We start from the raw sequence: 21059 nt of genomic DNA on the forward strand, positions 1-21059 counted from the left end.
GGACAGCCCTGGGGGGGACAGTGGGGCACTCCCGGGGGACAGGGACAATGTCCCGGGGGCCGTGGGGATGGGACACCCCGGGACGGCGGGCACCGGTCACCCCGGAGGGGACGGGGACACCCCGTGGGGGACAGGGCCAGCCCAGGACACTGCGGGGTGACATCCCATGGGGGGAGGTGACACCCCTGGGGGACAGGGACACCCCGGGGGGACAGGGCCGATGTCCCCAGGCCGCGGGGACACGCACGGCGGGCTGGGGACAGCTCCGGGGCAGCAGGGACAGCCCCTCCGCCGTCCCTGCCTCAGTTTCCCCGCCCGCCGCTGCTTACTCATCGCCATCGATCCCATCGATCCCACCGGGGGCGGGGTGGGGTGCGGGGGACACGCAAAACAACCTTTTTCCCCCCAATTCTGAGGCCGGCTCGGGCTCGCCCCTCCCGGTGTGCCCCCAGCCCCGGGGGTGCTGCGGGGAGCGGGGGAAGCGCCCCCCGAAAAGAACAAACACAAACCCCCAAACTTTCTTTGGGAAAGTGGAAATAAAGCACGGGGGGGCCGGGGGTGGGCGAGTGCCAAGGGAGGAGGAGGAGGAGGAGGAGGAGGAGGGGGCAGGACAGGACAGCGGGCACGGGCAGCAGCCGCCCCGCGCTCCCGCAGCACCGGCAGAGCCCCGCAGGTTTGGGGGGGGACCCCCGGACCCCCCCCAAAAAAGGGGCCATGGGCATCCAGGGCATGGAGCTGTGCGCCGTGGCCGTGGTCATCCTCCTCTTCATCGCCGTGCTGAAGCAGTTCGGCATCCTGGAGCCCATCTCCGTGGAAGGTACCCCCCCCCCGGCCTCAATTAACGCCAATTAGTGAATTAATTGAGTGCTCGCCCCCGTCCCGGCTGTCCCCGGACGGCAGGACCGGGGCTCCCCCCGGGAGGGTCTGGGGGAAAGGCGGATTTGGGGGGCGCGGGAAGGGCCCCCAGCCCCCCCAGCAGCGCCCTGGCCTGTGGGGACCCCCCACCCCAAAACAGCCGGGGATGGGGACCCCCACCCCAAATATCCAGGGGATGGAGACCCCACCCCAAATATCCAGGGATGGAGACCCCCACCCCAGAGACCGCCCCAAAACAGCCGGGGATGGGGACCCCACCCCAAATATCCAGGGGATGGAGACCCCCACCCCAGAGACCGCCCCAAAGCAGGCAGGGATGGGGACCCCCATCCCAAACATCCAGGGATGGGAACTCCCCCCCCAGAGCCCCCCTGCGCCCCGTTAACCCCCCGGAGCAGGTAACGGGGACCCCCAGTGACCCCCAAACCGTCCCAAGGTGGGCCGGGAGGGCTCTGAGCTGGCGCTGACCCCAAAAAAACCCCCAAGGTGGGGCTCAGGACTCCACAGTGACCCCCAAACCCCCTGAGAAGGGACACCAGGGACCCCCAATGCCCCCTGAGACCCCTCACACCCCGGGCTGGGGATTCACCCCCTCCCACAGCGCCTGGGAACGTTCCAGGCTCCCAGTCCCAAAACTGCTGACACCCCCTGCGCTGAGCGGCCCCACAGGGGCTTCCCGGGCTGCAATTATTAATGAAGCATCATTTATTAATGACCTTCCGCCGGGCCGGGCGGGAGCAGCAGCGGCCAAGAGGCGGCTCGGGAACGTTCGGTGCCTTGGGAATGCGGGAAACCCCCGGGACGGGCTCCGGGGGCCACGGGTGCGGGGTGTCGGGGTGTTTCTAGGGGGGTCTTTGCCCGGGGGGGGTTCGGGGTGTCTCTAAGGGGGTCTTTGCCCGGGGGTGGGTTTGGGGTGTCTCTAAGGGGGTCTTTCCCCGGGTCCCTCACAGACAGCGGCGATGCTGACGTGGAGCTCCCGAGCGCCCGGCACCAGCCCGAGGAGCTGGAGCAGCTGCTGGCCCGCACCAAGTTCACCAAGGCCGAGCTCCAGTCCCTCTACCGCGGCTTCAAGAACGTGAGTCGGGGGTTGGGGTCCCGGCCCCCCAGATCCGCGGGTCCCCGCGTGTCCCTCGGGGTCACCGGCGCCGCTCCCTCGGCAGGAATGTCCCAGCGGCCTCGTGGATGAGGAGACCTTCACACTCATCTACTCGCGGTTCTTCCCTCAAGGCGGTGAGTCGGGGGTCCCCGAGCCCCCGGGGGGCTGCCCGGGGCCGGGGGTCACCGTCCCTGCCCGCAGACGCCAGCTCCTACGCCCACTTCTTGTTCGACGCCTTCGACGCCGACCGCCACGGGGCTCTGTGCTTCCAGGTGGGAATTCCTGGTGGGAACGGCCGTGCCAGCAGCGTGATTCATCACGGTCCTCCTCCCCTCCTCCTCCTCCTCCTCCTCCTCCTCCTCTCCCCTCCCAGGCCGTGGCCGGTTCGGGGTAAAAATACCGGGATCAATGGGGATGAAATAATCCCTGGGGCGGCCGGGATCGATGGCGGGAGGGAGGGAGGGAGGGAGGGCCGGGGGACGGTCCCGGTCCCTCCACGGCCCCTCCGCCAGGATTTCGCCGTGGGGCTCTCGGTGCTGCTGCGGGGGACGGAGCAGCAGAAGCTGAAGTGGACGTTTGACCTCTACGACGTGAACAAGGACGGCTACATCACCAAGGAGGTGACAGTGGGGGACACTGGGGGGCTGGCGGGGTTGGGGACAGCCGGGCGGGGACCTGCCAGCGCCCTGTGTCCCCCAGGACATGCTGGAGATCATGAAGTCCATCTATGCCATGATGGGCCGCTGCACCGAGCCCGCGCTGGGCAACAGCGCGCCAGCCCAGCACGTGGAGCTCTTCTTCCAGGTGAGACTGTCCCCGGGCCACCTCAAGGCCACCTCAGGGCCACCTCAGGGCCACCTCCCAGGGCCACCTCAGGGCCACCTCAGGGCCACCTCAGGGCCACCCTGCAGCCAGGAGCGGCCCCGCTGAGCCCTGGCCTCTCCTTGCAGAAGATGGACAGGAACAGGGACGGCGTGGTGACCTTCGAGGAGTTCCTGGCCACGTGCCAGGAGGTGAGGGGCTCTGGGGGGCTTCCTCCTCCTCCTCCTCCTGTGCTGGGGACATCAGGGAGAGGGGACACAATGGGGGACGCTGGGAGGGACGGGAGAGAAGGGGCAGGAGGAGAGGGAAGGGAGCTGGGGCTGGGAGAAGGATTTGGGGGAGGCTGTGCTGGGAAGTGTGGGGTGCTGGGGACAGATGAGGGGACGGGAGGGAGATGGCAAAGGGGGACAAGAGGAGGGGTCTCTGGTCTCTTCTCCCCAGGACAAGGACATCATGAGCTCCATGCAGATCTTCCACAACGTGCTCTAGACCCTGCTCCCCCCGGAGCTTTTCTACTGTTTCAGACAAATAAGAAGTTCACAGGCAGGAGAGATCCAGCGTGCGGCTCCCGGAGATGGGACAGGACAAGGACAGGGACAAGGACAAGGACAAGGACGACGTTGCCACCAGAGCCCCCCGGGCACGGAGCTGCCACCTGCCAGCCAGACCCATTTTGGGGGGGCTGAGCCTCCCCTCGACACCGAGGCCCCCTTGGCGGTGCGGGGACCTGGCACGGCACAACCCCCGGGGCGGGGACCCCCGGGACGTGGGGACCCCCGGGTGTGGGGATCTCCCTATGGCCGCCGTGGAACGGAGCCCCCGAAGGGAACCGAAAGCACAGCCCCTCCCCCAGCAGCGTGGGGAGGGGGATTTTATAAATAAACCAAATGGTGACGATTTTGGGGTGACACGGAGTCAGGAGGGATGCGCAGTGTCCCACTCCCTGTCCCGCTCCCTGTCCCTGCCCGTGGCTCAGTCCCGTTCCCGGTCCCGGTCCCTCTCCTGCTCCCAGTCCCAGTTCGGTTCCTGTTCCCGTTCCCAGTCCCATTCCCGGTCCCAGTCCCGTTCCCGTTCCCAGTGCCCTTCCCGTTCCTGGTCCCAGTCCCAGTCCCGTTGCTGGTGCCGGTCCCGTTCCCGTTCCCGGTCCCAGTTCGGTTCCCGGTCCCGTTCCCGGCCCCAGTTCGGTTCCCGTTCCCGTTCCTATCCCCGGTCCCGCTCCCGTATCCGGTCCCGCTCCCGTTCCCAGTCCCATTCGTAGTCTCAGTTCCGTTCCCGGCCCCATTCCCGATCCCGTTCCCGTTCCCCGTTCGGGTTCGGGTCCCGGTCCCGTTCCCGGTCGCGGTCCCAGTTGGGTTCCCGTTCCCGTTCCCGGCCCCATTCCCGTTCCCGTTCCCCGTTCGGGTCCCGGTACCGATCCCGGTCCCGGTCCCGGAGCCCCGCCCCTCAGCCCTCGCCTCTCATTGGCTCTCATTGAAAACTTGGCCCCGCCCCCTCACAATCCCATTGGGCGGTCCGAAGGGGGCGGGGTCTCGGTGCCGCGACCTTCAGGCGGGCGGGGGGCACGTGACGTGACACGTGACGGGCGGTACCGGCCCGCGGCGCCCCCTGGCGGAGCGGGGCAGCAACGGCCGTGTGAGAGACCCCCGGGACGGGACGGGGGGGCCGGGAACGGGGAATGACCGGGAACGGGGGGACCGGGATAGGGGGGGTCTGGGAACGGGGGGGCTGGGACCGGGGAATGACCGGGAACGGGGAACGACCGGGAACGGGGAACGACCGGGAACGGGGGGACCGGGAACGGGGGTCCGGGACCGGGGAATGACCGGGAACGGGGGTACCGGGACCGGGGAACGACCGGGAACGGGGGGGCCGGGACCGGGGAATGACCGGGAACGGGGGGGCTGGGACCGGGGAATGACCGGGAACGGGGAATGACCGGGAACGGGGAATGACCGGGACCGAGGGGGGGGGGGTGTCTGGGACCGGGGGAATGACCGGCACAGGGGCAGTGACCGGGACCGGGGGATTCCGGGACTGGGGGGTTATCCCCTGGATCGGGAGTATTCGGGACCGGGGCTGTGCGGGACTCGGGGCTGCGAGAATCCCTTGGGATCGGACTGAAACGGGGGGGGGATCCCCCGGGTGCGGGTTTGTGCGGGACCGGGGGGATCCCTGGGGCTGGGCTGAGCGGAACCGGGGTGGGAGAACGTCCAGGGACCGGGAGCGCATCCCGGGGCCGTGTGGGCTCCCCCGGGGCCGGATCCATCCGGGCTCGCGGCCGCAGGGGATGCTCGGGGCGCTGCGGCTGGTCCGGTTCCGCGGGGCCGCGGGCGGGGGGCCCCGGCTCGGGCTGGAGGAGGCGCCCGGCGGGGACCTGGTGGATCTGAGCGCGGCCGAGCCGGAGCTGCCCCGCTCCATGCGGGAGTTCCTGGAGATCGGCCCCCGCGGGCTGGAGCTCGCCCACAGGTGGGTGAGGCCAAGGGGGACCCCCAAAGGTGGGTGACCCCCAAAGGTGGTGACCTTTGGTGACCCCAGAGTGGGTGCTGCTAAAGCCGGCTCCCTCCCCAGCAGTGGGGGAGCCACCAAAAGGAGAGGGAATCCCAAAATGGGGGGGGTTTCCTCATGGATCCCCACATCCCCGCGTGCTGCTTTGGATGACCTCGAAGTGGGTCACCCCCAAAAGCTGACCCCCCAAAAAGTGGGAATTCCAACTCACGGGTGTCCCCAACGAGGGGCTCCCCTCAGCTGCGGACCCCCCAAAAGGAGAGTCCCTAAAACACAGCTGACCCCTCTGGATGCCCCCCAGGAGCGCGGTCCCAGGGAACGCGCGCCCCGAAGCGAAGCACGGGGGGTGCCCGGGGTGTCCCTGTCCCCGCAGAGCGCTGCAGTCGGGGCAGCACCGCGTGCCCCGGGCGGCCGCGCAGCTGCTGGCGCCCCTGGGGGACCCCCAGAAGGTGATCTGCGTGGGGCTCAACTACCACGACCACTGCCAGGAGCAGGCCGTGAAGGTCCCCAAGGAGCCCCTCATCTTCAGCAAGTTCCCCAGCGCCATCACCGGGCCCTTCGATGACATCGTGCACCCGCAGGACACCAGCGTGGGTACCCGGTACCGGCCCCGGGGCAGCGCCCGGGACGGCGCTCACAGCCCTTCTGTCCCCGCAGGAGCTGGACTGGGAGGTGGAGCTGGCTGCTGTCATCGGGAAGAGGGGACGGCACATCGAGGTACCCCTGCCCGGCCCGGGGGCTCGGTGCAGTGTCACCGGGGGCTCGGTGCCGTGTCCCCCGGGGCTCGGTGCCGTGTCCCCGAGCCGTCCCCGCTGTCCCCAGGAGGCAGCAGCCCTGCAGCACGTGTTGGGTTTCACGGTGGCCAACGACGTGAGCGCCCGGGACTGGCAGATGCGGCGCAACGGGCGGCAGTGGCTGCTGGGCAAAACCTTCGACACCTTCTGTCCCCTGGGGCCGGCCATCGTCACCAGGGTGCCAGGTGCGACAGGGATGGGACACGGACGGTGTCACACTGAGGGGATGGCCGCTCTTTCTCAACTGCCGCTGCTGCCATCACGGCCCCTGTTCCCCCGTGTTTTCCCCACGGAGGGGTCACGGTGGCACTGTCCCCATGTCCCCCCCGTGTCACCTCCCGCAGACGTGCACAACCTGTGGATCCGCTGCAGCGTCAACGGGCAGCGCATGCAGGACAGCAACACCCGCCACCTCATCTTCGGGGTGCCCGCCCTCGTCGCCTGGGTGTCCCGGTAGGAAGGGGGGCCTGGGGACCCCCACGGCCAGGGGGCCGCGGCTGACGCCCCCTGTGCCCCCAGGTTTGTGACGCTGGTCCCCGGGGACATCCTGCTGACGGGGACCCCCGCGGGAGTGGGGGTCTTCCGGAAACCGCCCGTTTTCCTCAAGGTGAGGGGGAACGGGGGCTCAGGTGGGGCGGGGGGGACCCCACCGGGCACGGCTGCCACCGTGTGCCCCCCTGGCAGCGCGGCGATGAGGTGCGGTGTGAGATCCAGGAGCTGGGCACCATCTGCAACCGCGTGGTCTGACGGCGAGAGGCGCCCCCGGCCCCACCGCCCCCTCGGGTCAATAAATCCACGAGCCACTGGGTCACCGCGCCCCTTTATGGGTCTGGGGGCTACAGCTGGGTGAACTGCTGGATGAAGGCTGCCAGCTTCTCCTGGCTGGACGCAGACTGGAAAGGCTGGGAGAGCTGCAGGGCGCGTCCTGTGGGGGTCTGCAGCTCCTCCAGCACCTGGGGGGCACAGGGAGGTCAGAGGGGGGGCAGCAGAATGTTGGGGGGCTGGGGGAGCTGTGCTTACCCCCATGTCCTTGAAACTCTGCAGGGAGCTCAGGGCCAGGCTCCTGTCAGGATAGCCTGTGGGCAGAGAGATCCCCAGGGAACCCCCAAATGTCACCCCTCCAGGACCCTCAGCCTGGCTCGGGGGGTCACTAAAGCAAGACCTGCCCCCCCTTGACTCACCATCCTCGTCCTCAGCCAGGAATTCCAGCAGTGCCTCCACGTAGTCTTCCTCTGCAGTGGGGAGGGGCGTCAGATCCCACCCCTGGGGGCTGCAGCCGTGCCTCGGTGGCCCCAGGGAGTCCCCAGGGGTTCCCCACTTCGGGGGGTCCTACCGGGCTGGGGCCAGGGGGCTCGCTGCAGGAACTGCACTGCCCGGCCGTAGGTCTGCAGCACGGGGCTCAGCAGGCGGCAGAGGAAGAGGAGGAAGCCAGGGAAGCCCTGGGGCTCGCGGAGCTGTGGGGGATACATGGTCAGATGTGGGGGAAAACCACACTCCCACCAGCCCGGGGGGCAGTGGGGGAACCCCCCAGTACCTTGTAGCACTGCTTGGGGAGCCCCTGCTCGCTGTCACTGTCGCTGTCGTCGGTGAAGAAGCCCAAGGAATGTCCCTGCCAGAAGCGCCGGGGGGCCACGTCACAGCCCCTGCGCTCACTCTCCGCCTAGGGGACAAGGCACTGTCACCTCAGCGCAAAGCCACCCTGTCCCTGTGCCCCAGGAGAGCCCTTGGGGTGTCACCTACCACCTCTTCCTCCAGCAGCCCCCTGAGGATGAGCTTGTCCAGGATGTCCAGGCTGTGGCAGTCGGGAGGCTGGCAGGGCTGGGGACACAGGAGAGGGGTGACAGGCCAGCCCCGTGTGACAGCCCAGCCCCGTGTCCCCACCTGGAGCCCCAGCAGGGCAGGGGGTGACAGCCCAGCCCCGTGTCCCCACCTGGAGCCCCAGCAGGGCAGGGGGTGACAGCCCAGCCCCGTGTCCCCACCTGGAGCCCCAGCAGGGTCGGGCGCAGCAGCTGCAGCAGCTGCAGGATCTTGCGGAGCAGCTCGTCCCGGCTCAGCACGATCCTGGTGAGGCTGGAGGGCGGCCCCAGGACGGGCAGCAGCTCCAGCAGCAGGGCACGGATGGCACAGGCTGACGGGACAGGGGTGTCACCAGTCCTAGAGTCACCAAAGAGCCCAGCATCCCCCACTCCCCCAGAGTCCCTGGCCTCTGGCATGCCCAATCCCCCCATCCCCCAGTGTCCAAATCCCCTGCACCCCCAATCTCCCCAGTATCACTGACCTCCCTGGCATCACCGACCCCTGGTGTCCCAAATCCCGAAGCCATCGACCCCCACGATGCCAACAACACCCCTGGTGCTCCCCGAAGTGCAGCCATCATCCGTTCCCGGTGTCACCGATTCCCGGGGCAGCCCTGCTCCTCGGTGCCACCAGTGCCACCCTGTCCCCGCTCCCAGCGTCCCCACTCACCGCCCACGGCCTCCCTGGCCAGGTGGTGCCGGATCCCCGCCGCCAGCCGCCCCAGCCGTGCCCGGGCCGAGGCTTTGGGGGGCCCCGGAGGGCTGGAGGGGCCCGGGGGGGGCTGCAGCAGCCGCAGGCTGTGTTCCACCAGCGCCCGCAGCTGCCCTGAGAAGCCCACGGCCAGGCCCCGCAGCAGGAGCTGCTCCAGCAGCTCCGAGAAATCCTTCATCAGCCGGGGCAGCAGCACGAGCTGGGGGAACAGAGCGGGGTTCTGGGGGGCATTCCCACTGGGAATGGTGCTCCGAGGGAAGGAAGGGGGATTCCTGCTGGGAATGCTGCTCTGAGGGTGATTCCTGCTGGGAATGCTGCTCTGAGGGTGATTCCTGCTGGGAATGCTGCTCTGAGGGAAGGAAGGGTGATTCCCACTGGGAATGCTGCTCTGAGGGGGAGAGAAGGGCTGATTCCAGCTGGGAATGCCACTTTGAGGGGAATTCTTCCTGGGAATGCTGCTCTGAGGGTGATTCCCTCTGGGAATGCTGCTCTGAGGGTGATTCCCTCTGGGAATGCTGCTCTGAGGGGAATTCCTCCTGGGAATGCTGCTCTGAGGGTGATTCCCTCTGGGAATGCTGCTCTGAGGGTGATTCCCCCTGGGAATGCTGCTCTGAGGGAAGGAGGGGTGGGACCCTTCTCCCACCTCCCGGTGCCTGTGGAGCAGCAGCGCCGCGGTGATTCCCACAGCCGTGACGGCGGAACAGGCGCTGGAATCTGCAGCGGGGAGAGGCACTCGTTATCCGGGGGGCACCCACCTCCACCCCGCTCCAGAGCAGGGAATGCCATCCCAAGGGATGCTGCAGGGACCCCCCGGCCCCCTCACCGCTCAGGGCGTGCAGCCCCAGCGCCGTCACCAAAATCTCCTCTTCCGTCCCCAAACTGGGCCTCGGAGTCCCCACGCTGCCCACATCCAGCGGGCTGGGAAGGCAGGAGGAGAGGGTGGGAAGGCAGGAGGAGAAGGGGAGCAGAGATCCAAGGGAACGCTGCCTGGGGCTCAGCTCCTCACCTCCTGCCCAGGATGGCGGGAAGCAGCAGCTGCTCTGGATGATTCCCTGTGAGGACTGGCCCGACGAGGTTGTTGTCCACAAATTCCTGGGAATGAGGAAGAAGGAGCCTGTGGGTGCTCACAGCCTTCAGCGCCAGGAGCTCTCTCCATCCCTGCATCCCCAGGGCTGGGAGGAGCACGGATTTCCCCGGCATGGATTCTAGATCCCCCCAGGCAGCTCAAACCCCACCGAGATCCCGGGAAGAGCCTCCCAGTGCCGGGAGGGATCCAGGGGATGCGCACTGCCGTACCCGTAAGGAGAAGGGCTGGGAGAAGTCCACCTGGGCACAGCCGCGGTGCCGGCAGCGCAGGGCCCGGAACGCTGCCCGGAGACACGAGCCGATCCCCAGGGGCTGAGGGGGCTGCCAGGACATGGCACGGAGGGGTTAACGCAGATCTGGGGGATGCCTCTCCCCAGGGATCTTCCCAGAGACGGAGGGGATCAGCGCTTCCCAGCGGTTTTGGGGAGCGCTGATCCCCAGTGCCAGCGATCTGGGGAGCCCCGCTGAGCCCCAGAGCCCCTCTCACCGCCCCGTCCTGCTCCACGCCGCCAGGAGCCACGTCGTAGGCGATGCCCACCGGGACCAGCAGCACGTCGGGCACGGCTCCGTCCCGCAGCGCCCGCAGCAGGCGCAGCAGCCAGCGCCGGGCGGGGGCCGCCAGCCGCAGGGAGGCCGAGGGCTCCTCCAGGAACAGGACCAGGGGCTGGCAGCTCCGGAGCACCTCCTGCACGTACTGGGGAGAGACTGGGAGTACTGGGAGCTGCCAGCGCCACGCCGAGCGCCCCAGAGGGAGTTTTCAGCCCAAGCTGCACCTACCGCGTCCAGCACAGCCCCCGGGAGCCCCTCATCCACGTCACTCCAGGTCGGCGCCACTCCTGAAGGCAGGAAAATCCCTCCCAGGCGTTGGAGCAGGGATCTGGCAAGGGAAGGACACCGTGGGCAACCCCTGCACCCCTGGGTGCTCTGGGAGCATGCCAGGGCGCTGCCTCACCGCATGCGGGGGCTGGTCCTGGCGCCCACGGCCACCCTGGGCAGCCCGATGCGCTGGGACAGGAGCACGAAGGACAGCAGTGGCCCATCCACCGCGGACTGGTGGCTGCACAGGAACACCAGCGGCACCTCGGGCTGCAAGCGAGGGATCCTGGGCTCAGTTCCCGGCATTCCAGGGGCTGGGAGTGCCCGGCCGGGCTCCCTACCGTCCTGGCAGCTCGCAGCACCATCTCCAGCTGCCCCCGGTGCAGCTGCACGCCCAGGAACAGACGGGTCAGGAGCTTGGGCAGCAGCCAGTGGCACAGCCTGCGGGAAAACTGGGAATGAGGCTTCCCCAAACCCATCCCTGCCTCAGTTTCCCCAACCCATCCCTGCTCAAACTTCCCACTTTCATCACACATCGCGTGTGATGAGACATCCTCCTTTTCCACTGGCAACCAGAGCTGCCATCAGGAATCCTGCATTCCCTCCATCTCCCTGCCCCACTCTCAGATCCCCAAATGATCTTATTGCATGGGGAATTTCTTGTTCCCAGGGAATACCTTCCCGTGAACGGCTCAAAAGTACTCTTTATTCCCACTGAAATAAATCAATGAAGCCCTGGATTCCCAGTGTCAGTGAGGGGATGGGAAAGGGAAAAGGAAATGGAAAGTTTTCTCTGCTTCCCTCCCTCCCGCAGGGTTTGGATTTTCCCACTCCAGCTCCTCAGAAGGAACTGGGGGAATGGCCCAAGGAGCTATAGAGGACCCCGAGGGCAGCCAGCCAAAGGATCCTAAAATATCTCCCAAAATATGCCAACACATTCCCCAAAAGGATCCCAGGAAACACCCCATGGATCCATATGCATCCCCCCAAAATCCCAAAAGGGATCTGTAGCCATCCCCCAGAATATTTCCCGGGAAGATCCGCCACCTCAGCAGCAGAGGGGAGAGCGGGGCCTGGATTTCCCCCAGGATCTGGCAGATCTCCTCCTTCCAGCGCCGCTGGGATCCCTCATCCCCTCTGGAGCCAGGCTCCCGGCCGGAGGCAGCACTCTGCACCCTGGGGAGAGCAGGGCAGGGGGGAGCACCCAACATCCACGTGCTGGGGTGCAGGGAGCCTCGCGGGGCTCCAGGATCCCACCTGGACCAAATGGATCCCCAGGACTGGGAGCCTCCTGGGGGAGGGCGATCCTGGGACGGCCCCAGCCATGCCACCCACCTCCTGTTGCTGCAGATCCGCACCAGGAGCTCCCCGGGGCTCTCTGCTGGAATTTTCCACTCCCAGGCTGCCAGGAATCCACAAACCCTCCGCACCAGCCAGCCCCGGAACCTGCAGGGGACACACGGTGACATCCTGGCTGGGGAGGCTTTTCCACCAGGATCACAGCCCCCCCAGCCTGCCTCTCTGCCAGATTCGGGACATTTCTCCCATTTCACAGCTGGAAATGTTGAGGCACCAGTTTATTGATGCTTCAGGCTGCCCAGCAGGAAGGAAAACTGATTCCCAAATCACGGAAATTTCCCAATCTATCCCCTGTTGCTCCCTAAAGGGGAGTGGAGCTAAAGCAATCTGGCACTTCAAAAATGAAAATATCTGGAAATGGCTCTGTGGCAGCTCCTGCCCAGAGGAAAAGAGGTGATAACCACAATTTCACCTTTCCTGGTATTTTTCCTTCCAGGGGGAAGTGGCTGTTTTCCCTTTTCCCTGCGAGCCAGAGAGAAGAACAAGCCTCCACCTCCCCATTCTTCCCACCAAGATTCCAGATAAAGGCATGACCCCAAACCCCCAGTCCCATGACCGGACCCCCAGAGACGCCACTTCCAGCCTCCCAAAATGGACTGACGAGCTCGGATTGCGGTGAGGAGGAAGCGGGGAGGATGGAGAGGGGCTCCCACAGGTGAAATGTGGGGGAGGGAAGGGGTTTTGCAGGCGTGCTGTGCAGAGCCCGTCCCTCTCACCGCGTGTCCGCCTCCGTCACGCGGCTGGCGTCGCGGAACCCGAGCGCGGCGAGGTCCTCGGGGTAGAATCCATCCTGGCAGGACAAACGGGACTGAGCCGTGCCCGTGCGGAGCCCCGGCCCCCCGGGATCCCCCGCTCTCCTACCCAGCTCCTGGGGGTGCAGGCCTGGCAGCAGCGCCCCGAAACCGGCCGGTGGTATTTGCCCAGGAACGGGACGAAAACTTCCAGCTTCGGCCCCGAGTGGCTGATCCACGACTGAATCTGCGGGGAGAAAGAAAAATGGGAAGGAGCATCTGGGAATGCCAAATGTGGGTGGATACACCCCAACACACGCTTGTGGGGTGGGGGGTTTCAGTAACAGCAAGGAATTTTAGCTGGGACAAGCTGGTGGCACGTTTTGGTGACTGTGTGGACCTGGATCAACCTGGATGCAGGGGAATTAACCTGGTCCTGGGGGATCAGCACCCTGGCATTGGGTTTTCCCTCCCTCAGAGACACAGATCCAGTGGGATTAACCCAGATCCAGTGGGATCAGCTGGGAAATATGGGGCTGAGGGGGCTCAGTGGGATCTGAGGAGACCCCAGACCCTTTATTAGCCCCTTCCATCCCCACCTCCAGAGTCAGGGGGTACCCTGGAACACTGGGATGCCAATTCCTTGGCCCTCAAACTGGGATTCCCCCCTTCCCTTTCTGAGGGGTGGGGCTTAGAAATTTTATTTACTAAAAAAAGAAGGGGAGAACAAAAGCAAATCTGGTTTAAAATGTAGCTGGGGGAGAGAAAAAGAAGGGGGAAAGTGAAGAGACCCCAGCATGATTTGGAGGGGATTCTGTAGGGGCAGGCTGGGGGCACAGAGGGTCCCTGTGGTGTCACATACCATGGGGGGTGCCATGGCTGAGGGGACACCCCCAAACCGGAGAGAAGAGGCACTGGTGCTCGAGGGTCCTGGGAAAAATCCTGCAGGAAAAACAAATTCCTATGGGACTGGGGGTGGTTGAGGGGGTTCAACACCCACACTGATCCCTCACACCCCACATCCCCTATGAGATTTGGGGGCTTACACACCCCACATCCCCACAGGGTTTGGGGGGTTACACACCCCACACTGACCCCGCACACCCCACATCCCCTATGGGATTTGGGGTCCCACACCCCGCACTGACCCCTCACACCCAACATCCCCACAGGGTTTGGGGGGTCCCACACCCCACACTGACCCCACACACCCCACATCCCCATAGGGTTTGGGGGGTCCCACACCCCACATCCCCACAGGGTTTGAGGGGTTACACACCCCACATCCCCACAGGGTTTGAGGGGTTACACACCCCACATCCCCACAGGGTTTTTGGGGTCCCACACCCCACACCCCACATCCCCACAGGGTTTGGGGGTCCCACACCCCACACTGACCCCACACACCCCACATCCCCATAGGGTTTGGGGGGTCCCACACCCCACACTGACCCCTCACACCTCACATCCCCACAGGGTTTGGGGGGGTCCCACACCCCACATCCCCACAGGGTTTGGGGGGTTACAGACCCCACACTGACCCCTCACACCCCACATCCCCACAGGGTTTGGGGGGTCCCACACCCCACACTGACCCCACACCCACACTCCCCCAGCACTCGCGGCCTTGCCCCGCACTCCCCCGGGCCCCGCTGTGTTGGCAGCAGCCCCGCACGGCCACGCACAGCCCCGGGACCCTCGGCCCGGCCCCACGCCCCGCCGGCCCCGGGCCCGGCCCCGCAGGCCCCGCGCTCGGCCCGGCCCCGCTCCGCCCCGGAACCGGCCCGGCCCCGGCGGCACCGGCCCGGGACAGCCCCGGAGGGTCCCGCCGGGCCCCTGTCCCCGTCCCCCCGGCCCGGTCCGTCCCACGCCCCGGACCCGCGGGGCTGCAGCGGCCGGAAAGGCCGGAAAGGCCCCGGTTCACGTGGGGAGGGGCGGAGGCCTCGCACCTCCGGGCCCACCCCTGGAAAAGGGGGGAAAAAAAGAGAGAGGGGAAAGGAGAAGAGGAGGAAAAAGGCAAACAAACAAACTAGGAAAAGAGTGGTTGAGCCTCTTCCCTTTCTTTTTATTGTCTCTTTTTTCCTCATCTTTTTCTTCCTCCTCTTTTCCTTGTCCTATTTTGTCTTGTTTTTCCCTCAGTTTTTTCTTGTCTCTTTGCTTTTATTCTCCTTTTATACCATCCTTTCCCCCTTTTTTCTTGTCTATCTCCCCCCAGTATCTCAGATACCACTCCCAAATGTGCTCCTATGTGTGCAAGACTGCCCCGACCCCCCACAACATCTTTGCTCCCCCAAAACACCTGAAAAGGATTCTCCCTTCAATTTCCACAATCGCCCAAGATCAGGAGAGCAAACCCCAACTCCAGGCTCCTTTTTCTCCAATTTATTTGTTTTTTTTTTCCATCCAGGAGCATTCCCAGCCCCCAGGAATCATCGCCCTCTCAAGGGGGCTGGGGCCACAACATTCCATTCTTCCCCCAGCTCCTACTTCTCCAAACCCCTAATTTCTCTCCAGATTTGGGCTTTAGGGGGTGCTTTTCCCCATTTTTAGGGTCCTGGGGACATTCCCAAGCACTGGCCCCGAGCTGCTCCCAGAGGGAATAACCCTTCCCCTCCTCCTTGGAGCTCTCCACAGCTCCTTTTTCACCCCAAAGTGGACTCAGGGCACCCCAGTTCACCTTTCCTGCCTCCAGATACAGAGTCCAGTGGCAAATCCAAAACTCTCTTTCCCTCATCTACCTCCTTTAGTAACTTTTTTGGGTGCTGACAGCCCACAGTGACCCCGGGGACTCTGACACAGCCCCCCAAAGTGGGGGGATTCCCATTCCAGGCGCTGCTGGGGCTGGGATGGGATCCAGGAACCCAGCACCACCTTCCAGCTCCACCTGGGGAGGGTAAGGACCCAGATTTGCGGTGGGGAGAGTGACTATCCCAGCACCAGGCTGGCTGGCTCATGGAATCCCCTGCTCTACCTCCTCCTCCTCCTTTGCTTCCAGAAAATTCCACCTGAAGCAGGCAAAATCCCAGCTCCATGACCTCTCCCAGCCTTTCCTGCTCCCCCAAACCAGGAGGAACACTGGTGTGTCTCCCTCCAAGGGCTGATCCTCCAGCAGAATTCCCTGTGCAGTGTCCCACTCCGTGTCAGACCAGTCAGGAATCTCCCTCCAGCTCCAGCCCAGGGTCACAGATGTTGGTGAAGTGGATCTGGGAGGAGGGAAGGGAGGGAGGCTGAAGGCCACGGCTCAGGTAGGCTTCCAGGGATTTCAGCAGCTGCTTCGGCTTCTTTTTGGTGGATAATTCCAGCTCTGGAAAGGTCAGAGGGGGAAAAGGTTGAGGGGAGCAGGCCTGGAATCCTGCCAATCCTGTCCATCCCGTGTCCCGACATTTTCCCTTGGGAAAGGGCGTGCTCGTGCTTTCCTTGGGAGCAGGGAGCACAGTGCCAGCCTGAGCACCCTAAAACTGGAATGCAGGGAAGATGGGGTGAAGCTGGAGCCCAGCAGTGCCAGCTGGATCCCGATACCTCAGGGATACACTAGTCCCACTGACAGCATTCCTCTCTGGAGTAATTAATGGACAGGGGTTAAGCCATGGCTTAACATGGAGCAGGAATGTCCCCACATGTCCAGCATCCCCCTGGCGTGGAAAACGGGAGGAAAACCACCCCTGGGACAGGGAAAAAACCTCAGTGCAGGGATTAAACTGGGAATGTTTGGACTCCCTGGGCATTACAGCCCGTGTCGTTGGGCTGGGGAAGCCGGGAAGACAAACCCTTGAGGAAGAAGCCGGCGTCAGCCACGGTGCCGTGCTGCTGCTCCCAGAGGCGGGAGAGGCGCAGGAAGGCGGCGGCGTACAGGTCGTTCAGCACCCCGATCACCTGCTGCCGCCGGTTGCACTCCCTGCGGAGGGGACACAGAGACACTACAGACAACTCCAGGATTATAAAAGTCTTCACAAATGTGCTTTAGGCCCTGCTAGTCTAGCTAAGCGAGCAATAGGTTGCAAGTTCCCACGAGGAACAATCTTGGGGTTGAAATGGGAAGTCTGCTAACATGGACGCCTGTTCTTGGACAGAAATAGAAATCTGCACTTCCATAAGCAATAAATCTGTCCCGTGAGAATCCACTAAGGAAATGCATAAACATTTGTAGATGGAGAGATTCTTACACACACAGGCACTTTTAAACCAATGAATTGATGAGCAAGAAAACTACCAGCCACTTGGAGTTACACACGAGGTCTGTGAAAACTGTATAAAACTAATTATGTGAATAAAGAATTGGCTTTTCTGCATGAAGAAACTGAGTCCCATCTGATTATTCAGCCCCCTTCTGGGAAGGGGAACAAGCCGGGGTGCAGCTTGAGAGCCCAGGACCATCCCCACTCACCGGGAGAGCCGCTCCTCCTGCAGCGCCTGGATGACGATCCGGGTGATGTTCACGGACATGATGCAGAAGGGAAAGTTCTGTGAAACAACCAGAATTCCAGCATTAAGGAAGCTCAGCTGGAAAACCCTCCTCCCCTCTGGCACCTCTGGCCCCTTGACACTGCATCCATGCAGCCACAAATCCACGGGATGGATCCATGGGATCCACGCACTGGGATAACAGCCCTACAGATCCAGGCTGAGGGTTGAGCCTATCTTGTACCCAGGCGTAAACCCGGACTAAAATGTCCCTAGGCATTCCCATTTTCCCACTCTCCAGCCTGTTTATCCCACTCCAAGCCAGCAGCAGATCTCTAAAATCCCATTCCCAGCATAAATACAGCACTTGGAGCTCTGCTCCAGCCCGGATCGGGGCCCTTGGGCACCGCCTTCTTCCCCTCACGACTACAAGGTGGTTCAGCATCCCAAAAAAACTCAGAAGAGAAGCTTTTTGTTCTTCCCTCTCCCAGAGCATTGGGAATTCCAAGGGAGACTCCCTGGCAGGAAGGAGGGGGAAGGTCATGCCTGGGTTTCATGCTGGGAGAGCTGGAAAATCTCCCGTGCCAGTGGCAGCGTCCGGGAATCCAGGACAAAGAAGAGGATCTGCATCAGCCCCAGCATTCCCGTCCCACGCAGGTCAGTCCCGGGATCCACACCTGGGAAGGACAGCGGGGAGCCACTCCCTGCCACCTTCCCACTCCCATGGGCTGTTTGCTCCCTGCAGTCCCTGCCTCTGCCCAACAACCCCGGGGATCCCTTTTCCTGAGGGAAAGCTTTCAGGCCAGTCCCTAATGGGGCCATCACCTCACTCATCTGGGCTTTAACCAGCCCCTGCTCCACCCCACCACTCCCATGCCCACACCTTTCCAGGAATTACCAGCTTTTTTAGGAATATGGGAAGACCCAGCTAACCAGTCCAGATGTTGTACTGGGCCAGTTTGGTTTAATTCTTCTATGGACAGAGGGACTGAGAGTGCCCCTGGGAATTTTGTAGGGGTGTGGAGAGGAGTGGGAGGACTGGGGGATCAAAGCCTGGGATCAGTTTTGGGGTCCAAGAAGGACATTGAGGTGCTGGAGCCTGTCCAAGGGAGGCCCAGTGGAGCTGGGTCTGGAGCACAGGGAGCAGCTGAGGGAGCTGAGATAGAACGGGGAGGTTCCAGGGGAGGTTTGGATGGATTTTGGGGATCTCCCCAGGCAGAGGGCTGCTCCCTGTCCTACCCTGGAAGCCCAGCTCCTCCCAGTGTGCCCCGTAGCGCGGGCAGCCCAGCCTGGAGCACGTCAGCTGCCGGTAGATGGTCTGCAGGATCCGCATGTGCACCCACTCCGAGTCATCCAGAGCACCTGCAGGGAGGGAGCCAGCACCCAGCTGCCTCAAAACACTCCTGACATCTGAAAAACATCCCTGGGTGCCCCAGGAATCTGAAATCCCCAAAAACATTCCTTGGTGCCTAAAAAACACCTCACGTCCTCCAAAACCCTCCTCCTTGTTACCTAAAAATGCCCCTGGCACCATAAAACCCTCAGCAGCCAAACCCATGCCCCATGGCACCCTAAAAATCCCCGTCCTGTTTCTCAAAAACACCCCTCAGCACCCAAAAGACCCCAGACTCACCCCTCAACACCCTAAAAAACCCACAGTGCCCAGAAAATGTCCCTTAGTGCCCCAAAACCAAACCCACACCCTCCAAAAATGCCCTCACAGCACCTCAAAAGCACAACTTGGCACCTAAAAAACCCCCTCAGTGCCCAGAACACACCACTCGGCCCCCAGACCCACAGGCCCAGGGTTTCCATGTGTGTGCAACCCCCTCATGCCAAAGGAGTGGGCGATTCTCATCCCATTGCCCCTGGCCTCAGGGATGCGATCCAGCAGGGCACAGGGGGTCCCACTCACACTGTGCCATGGCCAGCGCCAGCTCCTGCTCCCCGCGGAGCTGCGGGCACAGCCGGGGCGGCCCGCGGAGGCAGCGGAGCAGGGCAGCCAGCATCCCGCGGCGCCCCGGGGCCCGCACCTTGCCCTGCAGGACAAACAGGCTCAGCAGCGCGGCTGTGCCCCCCGGCGGGGCAGGGGCTGTGCCCCCCGGCGGGGCAGGGGCTGTGCCCCCCGGCGGGGCAGGGGCTGTGCCCCCCGGCGGGGCAGGGGCTGTGCCCCCCGGCGGGGCAGGGGCTGTGCCCCCCGGCGGGGCAGGGCTGTGCCCCCCGCCCGGCGGGCAGCGGGGCACGGAGCCCGGCGTACCCGGCTGGCGGGGAGCTCCGCGCTCTGGAAGTGCTGCAGCGCCTCGCTGAAGGAAATCGGAGGGGGGGCCGCGCCTGAGGTGCCCCCCAAGCCTGCAGGGGAGGCAGGGAGCGGGTCAGACCCTCACGGAGCCCCGACCGCCCCCGCAATGATCCCCGCTTCCAGCAGAGTGAAGGCGTGGGGAACGCGGGGGAGAGGGAAGCGCCCACCCCGCACCGCACATAACGCCCGCAGCTCCTCCCGCACCCCTCTGCCCCCCAGCTCCTTCCCGGACCTGCCCCGCTCCCTGCTAGCCCCGGTACCTGACTGGATCTCTTCCAGAGCCTCCCACTCCTGCCGGGCCTGGCGCTGCTCCTCGCTGAGCCCTGCCCGAGGGAAGGGGTACAGCAGTCAGATCTGGGGGCAGACATGGAGTGGGGGGTTCCTCCCTTCCCCCAGCCCCGCTCAGGACACCCTGGGGCTGTGTTCCCTCTTTGCCAAGGGAAATCCCAACCGCAGCCACCCCGGGCACCACGAGGTTTATCTCGGGTGAGTTTGGGGAACGATCTGGGACTGGACGGATTTGTCAGAGACATCCCCCCCTGCTTGATCCCTGGGGGCTCGCAGGTGACGGATCCAGCAGGAAAGGCCAGGATTAATCCAAGGGAAGCAGGGAAAGCTCACCAGGGTCTGGGGGCTGCCCCGCTCCGAGCACCAGCTCCTGCAGGACACCTCCCTGCCCCAGAGCTGCCATCTGAGGGGGACAGAGCGAACACAGCGTCACCCTCGAACACCAGCCGAAAATCCAAGCTTCTCCCCCAGGCAACAGCCCCTATGCCCCCGGGAAGGCGGCTCAGCCCCTTCAGGGAGGGTCTGTACCCTCGGCACGATTTTATGTGGCTGTAACGGCGGGAACGGAGCGATGAGGGGGAGCGGGGTCCGGGACCCTGAGGTGGGGAGGCTCGGCGGGTCTCGGCTGGGGGGCTCCGGCCGCAGAGGAACTTGCCGGAGGGACAAGGCGCTGCCGCTCCGCCGGCCGCTCCGAGCCCCCGGCGCCGCTCACGGCCTGCGGAGAGACGGGGGGCGGCGGTGGGAATGGGGGTGTGCGGGACCCCCACAACCCCCCAGCCCCTCGGGAGCCGCCTACTGCCCTCGGTGCTCCCAGCGCCTCAGGAGCCCGCTCAGCCCCTCAGGAACCCGTTCCAGCCCCTCAGGAACCCGTTCCAGCCCCCGCTCAGCCCCTCAGACCCCTCCGACCCCTCCGCTCCCCCCAGCCCGAGGCCGCCGCACTGCCCATGCGCGGCCGCGCCGCACGCCGGGAGCTGTAGTCCGCACCTCCACCCGCTAGGGAGGGGGCGCGCGGGGGGGACTACAATTCCCAGCGTGCACCGCGCGACGCGGAAACGGCGGCGCGCGGAGGAGGAGGCGGGGCCCGGTGGGGCGGGGCGGGGCCCGGTGGGGCGGGGCGGGGCCCAAGCGGCGGAGCTGGAACGGGACCGGTGCCCGGAGCGGGACTCGGCGCGTCCGGGGTCTGCAGCGGGCGAGCAGTGCTGGCGAGCGGGGCCCGCTGCCAGCCCCCAGTATCCCAGTGCCAGCCCCCAGTATCCCAGTGCCGCCTCCCGGTGTCGCCAGCTCCCAGTGCCAGCTCATGGTGCCCAGTGTCAGCTCTCACTTCCCAGTCCCAGCTCCCAGTGCCCTGGACCAGCTCCCAGTGCCCAATGCCGCTTCCCAGTCCCAAACTCCCAGGCTCAGCTCCCAGTGCCCAATGCCACTTCCCAGTCCCAGCTCCCAATGCCCAGTCCCAGTCCCAGTGCCCAGTGCCACTTCCC

The 21059-nt window shown here is 64.8% G+C and overlaps 4 protein-coding genes across 13 annotated transcripts; 2 read left to right on the forward strand and 2 right to left on the reverse strand.

Annotated features, from left to right (window-relative positions):
- Positions 1 to 22: 22 nt before the first annotated feature.
- Positions 23 to 3691, forward strand: LOC115498212 (calsenilin). Of its 6 annotated transcripts, XM_030290127.4 has the most exons (8): positions 24 to 817; positions 1827 to 1951; positions 2037 to 2106; positions 2174 to 2244; positions 2485 to 2592; positions 2672 to 2776; positions 2923 to 2985; positions 3236 to 3425. In XM_030290127.4, the coding sequence occupies exons 1-8, from the start codon at positions 715 to 717 to the stop codon at positions 3281 to 3283; spliced, it is 693 nt and encodes a 230-aa protein (XP_030145987.4). In that variant the 5' UTR covers positions 24 to 714; the 3' UTR covers positions 3284 to 3425. The 6 variants fall into 6 exon arrangements, with proteins under 6 accessions (XP_072773887.1, XP_030145987.4, XP_072773884.1 ...); XM_072917786.1 differs by having other exon boundaries at positions 23 to 817; positions 2174 to 2592; XM_041720640.2 differs by having other exon boundaries at positions 25 to 817; positions 2923 to 3691.
- A 608-nt stretch (positions 3692 to 4299) lies between these two features.
- LOC100189956 (CGI-105 protein-like) lies at positions 4300 to 6904 on the forward strand. 5 transcript variants are annotated; one of them, XM_072917530.1, is made up of 8 exons: positions 4300 to 4424; positions 5079 to 5260; positions 5601 to 5889; positions 5957 to 6016; positions 6122 to 6278; positions 6438 to 6546; positions 6613 to 6700; positions 6778 to 6904. In XM_072917530.1, exons 2-8 carry the CDS (start codon positions 5082 to 5084, stop codon positions 6838 to 6840), a joined length of 945 nt encoding a protein of 314 aa, XP_072773631.1. In that variant the 5' UTR covers positions 4300 to 4424; positions 5079 to 5081; the 3' UTR covers positions 6841 to 6904.
- Positions 6898 to 13699, reverse strand: LOC115498208 (glycerol-3-phosphate acyltransferase 2, mitochondrial). Its single transcript, XM_072917774.1, has 21 exons — positions 13456 to 13699; positions 12724 to 12840; positions 12579 to 12652; positions 11839 to 11949; positions 11551 to 11679; positions 10845 to 10944; positions 10640 to 10773; positions 10465 to 10564; positions 10175 to 10381; positions 9898 to 10008; positions 9608 to 9693; positions 9425 to 9519; positions 9245 to 9315; positions 8560 to 8800; positions 8073 to 8221; positions 7834 to 7911; positions 7628 to 7753; positions 7427 to 7547; positions 7275 to 7325; positions 7114 to 7169; positions 6898 to 7046 (listed from the first exon to the last, which is right to left on the reverse strand). Exons 1-21 carry the CDS (start codon positions 13468 to 13470, stop codon positions 6930 to 6932), a joined length of 2289 nt encoding a protein of 762 aa, XP_072773875.1. The 5' UTR covers positions 13471 to 13699; the 3' UTR covers positions 6898 to 6929.
- Positions 13700 to 14960: 1261 nt separating this feature from the next.
- On the reverse strand, positions 14961 to 20563 carry ELMOD3 (ELMO domain containing 3). The gene is made up of 10 exons (XM_072917787.1): positions 20237 to 20563; positions 19915 to 19984; positions 19554 to 19616; positions 19252 to 19343; positions 18910 to 19033; positions 18234 to 18356; positions 17541 to 17671; positions 16978 to 17054; positions 16361 to 16488; positions 14961 to 15897 (listed from the first exon to the last, which is right to left on the reverse strand). The coding sequence occupies exons 2-10, from the start codon at positions 19982 to 19984 to the stop codon at positions 15743 to 15745; spliced, it is 963 nt and encodes a 320-aa protein (XP_072773888.1). The 5' UTR covers positions 20237 to 20563; the 3' UTR covers positions 14961 to 15742.
- Positions 20564 to 21059: the final 496 nt, after the last annotated feature.

This window comes from Taeniopygia guttata, chromosome 22 (assembly GCF_048771995.1).
Source record: "Taeniopygia guttata chromosome 22, bTaeGut7.mat, whole genome shotgun sequence".
In the NCBI taxonomy this organism is placed as follows: domain Eukaryota; kingdom Metazoa; phylum Chordata; class Aves; order Passeriformes; family Estrildidae; genus Taeniopygia; species Taeniopygia guttata.

Excerpts from the sequence above, each read along its gene's own strand:
- LOC115498212 (XM_072917782.1), top strand. The coding sequence starts at position 715 with ATGGGCATCCAGGGCATGGAGCTGTGCGCCGTGGCCGTGGTCATCCTC. Across the intron at positions 1,952-2,036 it reads TCTACCGCGGCTTCAAGAAC|GAATGTCCCAGCGGCCTCGT; the intron begins GTGAGTCGGGGG and ends CTCCCTCGGCAG. Across the intron at positions 2,107-2,173 it reads GCGGTTCTTCCCTCAAGGCG|ACGCCAGCTCCTACGCCCAC; the intron begins GTGAGTCGGGGG and ends CCCTGCCCGCAG.
- LOC100189956 (XM_072917529.1), top strand. The coding sequence starts at position 4,785 with ATGACCGGCACAGGGGCAGTGACCGGGACCGGGGGATTCCGGGACTGG. Across the intron at positions 5,261-5,600 it reads GGGCTGGAGCTCGCCCACAG|GAGCGCGGTCCCAGGGAACG; the intron begins GTGGGTGAGGCC and ends GATGCCCCCCAG. Across the intron at positions 6,017-6,121 it reads AGAGGGGACGGCACATCGAG|GAGGCAGCAGCCCTGCAGCA; the intron begins GTACCCCTGCCC and ends CGCTGTCCCCAG.
- LOC115498208 (XM_072917774.1), bottom strand. Across the intron at positions 7,548-7,627 it reads TCCCCAAGCAGTGCTACAAG|CTCCGCGAGCCCCAGGGCTT; the intron begins GTACTGGGGGGT and ends TATCCCCCACAG. Across the intron at positions 7,326-7,426 it reads AGCCCCCTGGCCCCAGCCCG|AGGAAGACTACGTGGAGGCA; the intron begins GTAGGACCCCCC and ends TCCCCACTGCAG.
- ELMOD3 (XM_072917787.1), bottom strand. The coding sequence starts at position 19,984 with ATGGCAGCTCTGGGGCAGGGAGGTGTCCTGCAGGAGCTGGTGCTCGGA. Across the intron at positions 19,034-19,251 it reads CGGAGCTCCCCGCCAGCCGG|GGCAAGGTGCGGGCCCCGGG; the intron begins GTACGCCGGGCT and ends TTTGTCCTGCAG. Across the intron at positions 15,898-16,360 it reads CGCCGGCTTCTTCCTCAAGG|AGCTGGAATTATCCACCAAA; the intron begins GTTTGTCTTCCC and ends TGACCTTTCCAG.